General features: G+C 50.1%; 1 protein-coding gene across 1 annotated transcript; it reads left to right on the forward strand.

Annotated features, from left to right (window-relative positions):
* Positions 1 to 450: 450 nt before the first annotated feature.
* On the forward strand, positions 451 to 2,092 carry HTR1D (5-hydroxytryptamine receptor 1D). The gene has a single exon (XM_035020218.1). It carries the CDS (start codon positions 835 to 837, stop codon positions 1,966 to 1,968), a length of 1,134 nt encoding a protein of 377 aa, XP_034876109.1. The 5' UTR covers positions 451 to 834; the 3' UTR covers positions 1,969 to 2,092.
* The last annotated feature ends 790 nt before the right edge of the window (positions 2,093 to 2,882 follow it).

Consider the following 2,882-nt stretch of genomic DNA (forward strand, 5'->3'; position numbering starts at 1 on the left):
CACTTTTGACAAGCTAGGTTCACCGTGCCACCGCCAACATTAACCAGTATGCTTTTAAACTTATAGTTAGTCTCGAGTGTCTCAATGTCCTTCTAGAACCTAACTCTTGCCTTCTTTTCTTTTTTAAGCCCCAGAGCTCTGGACATGTGCCCTTCTCGATGAACCCACAGTGATCGGTTTGTTTTGCCTTCTCCCAGCTCATGCATACTTCAGGTCTTGGTAACCAGAATGTTTTGTCTGTTCAGGCTCAAAGTGATCAGTGGGACAGGAACCCCCAAGTTCAGTGCCTCATGATGTGTCAAGATGAACTTAGGAAAACGGTGAGCTGTTGACTGGACTGCTTCTCAGAATCTGCTGGTACTTCTGTTTGTCTCTGGTTTTAAAAGCCCCCCAGAGGCAACCTGAAACCCAGACTCTTCTCAGAATAGGGTGGGGGAAATTCCGAAGTTCTTATTAAACACATTTATCCCTCAAGCTTTGGAAGGAGCCAAAATGCCAAAAGCGAGAATCCCAAAGTACTGCCCACACTGGTGTGATATCCTGATAAATGTCTAACAAATCCAGCATGTGTCCCCTGGGCTTGAATATTTGCTGGGCAAAGTTCCAGAATAGTGAGACATCTTGGGATTCATCCGGGTTAGGAAAGACCTTTAACTACCAGCTGTCACCTCACTGTTCTTCAAATAGTCAAGTCTTGAGGTCTTTTCACTGTGCACTGTTCTGATGGAGGGCCCCCACCAGCATGAAGCAGAAGGATGACCTTGTCCCGTAGGCAGGACAACTGTGAAGGGAGCTGTGTGTGTCCAAGTCTGTGGGAAGAGAGAGCCACCTAGAATGTCCCCGCCAAACCAGTCACTGGAAGGCCTTCTCCAGGAGGCCTCCAACAGATCCCTGAATGCTACAGAAACCCCAGAGGCTTGGGGTCCAGGGACACTCCAGGCCCTCAAGATCTCTCTTGCTCTGCTCCTTTCCATCATCACAATGGCCACAGCCCTCTCCAACGCCTTTGTGCTCACCACCATCTTCCTCACCAGGAAGCTCCACACCCCAGCGAACTATCTCATCGGCTCCCTGGCCATGACTGACCTCTTAGTCTCCATCTTGGTCATGCCCATCAGCATTGTCTATACCACCACCCACACCTGGAGCTTTGGCCAAATCCTGTGTGACATCTGGCTGTCTTCTGACATCACATGCTGCACAGCCTCCATCCTGCATCTCTGTGTCATTGCTCTGGACAGGTACTGGGCCATCACAGATGCCCTGGAGTATAGTAAACGCCGCACAGCGGGCCGGGCGGCTGCCATGATTGCCACCGTCTGGGTCATCTCGATCTGCATCTCCATCCCGCCACTCTTCTGGCGGCAGGCCAAAGCTCACGAAGAGATGTCGGACTGCCTGGTGAACACGTCTCAGATCTCCTACACCATCTACTCCACCTGCGGGGCCTTCTACATCCCCTCTGTGCTGCTCATCATCCTCTATGGCCGCATCTACATGGCTGCCCGGAATCGCATCCTGAATCCGCCTTCGCTCTACGGGAAGCGCTTCACCACAGCCCACCTCATCATGGGCTCTGCGGGGTCCTCGCTCTGCTCGCTCAGCCCCAGCCTCCATGAGGGGCACTCCCATACTGCCGGCTCCGCTCTCTTTTTCAGCCACGTGAAAATCAAGCTGGCTGATAGTGTCCTGGAGCGCAAGAGGATTTCCGCGGCTCGAGAAAGGAAAGCCACGAAAACGCTGGGGATCATCCTAGGGGCCTTTATCATCTGCTGGCTGCCCTTCTTTGTCGCCTCTCTGGTCCTCCCCATCTGCCGGGACTCCTGCTGGCTCCACCCAGCCCTCTTTGACTTCTTCACCTGGCTTGGCTATCTCAACTCCCTCATCAATCCAATAATATATACTGTGTTTAACGAAGAGTTTCGACAAGCGTTTCAGAAAGTTGTCCATTTTCGGAAAGCCTCCTAGTCTTATTTGCTGATGACTCTTGTTATCTGTTGGGTCCTGTAACCCAACTGGAATTGTCTTGTTTATTTTTCCTGAGATTTGGGTCAATCCTGATATGTTGGGTTTTGGTTCGACCAATAGAATTGTTCAGCGTTCTTCTTCCTGTTGTCTTCTTGACTTCTGTGCCACCCAAAGTGGGGCAGCTTTGTGAAGGGTGACAAGACCAAAGATTCCACTTAGCATATTTTCACGGCTCATCCATGTTGGGAGAAATGTGATCCACAGGATTCCCCGTTGATTCGGTTCAGACGGGAAGCTGTCCAACTCTACAGAGAGACCCTAGGTTCAAATGGGAGGCTTTCTGGTCTACGTAAGTTTTGTATGGAGCTCAGAGGAGGAGGGTACGTGAGGTTAATGACCTGAGCTGAAAGAGAATTGGAGTCAGGATGGAAGCTCTCCATTCCATGTGGCACCTTGATTAGAAAATAACACGCAGATCAACTACCCCCTACCCTTCCTCCTTCCCCGGTATCTCTGCATCACCTTAATATTCTGAAGTTAAAACCCACAATTATCCTCAATGACAGATTGACAGGCTTTGGACCCACCAAGCTTTGAGTGGGACACCATTCTGAATTTTGTTTCATGAACTATTTTTTTTTATATCCTGTTCTCATCAGAGATCTTAAGATGTTGAGTCTTGTCAAATAAAAAGCATGAGACGTCATGGTCAGTGAGGTCTTCAGGTAATGTCCCCCCGCTCCCTGGATGAACCTTTCAATCCACTTCAGTCTCCAGCATTTACTGAGCACCCACCACAGGCCCGGCGCTGTACTGGAGCCCTGGCATCTCGTCTCTCACTGGAGCCTTATGAAAGCCAGTCTTGCGATGGTTAAAGCTGAGCAATGATGCCTCAGTTCAAATTCAAGTACTAC

This window comes from Mirounga leonina, unplaced genomic scaffold, assembly GCF_011800145.1.
Source record: "Mirounga leonina isolate KUSES-001 unplaced genomic scaffold, KU_Mleo_1.0 Mir_173, whole genome shotgun sequence".
In the NCBI taxonomy this organism is placed as follows: Eukaryota; Metazoa; Chordata; class Mammalia; order Carnivora; family Phocidae; genus Mirounga; species Mirounga leonina.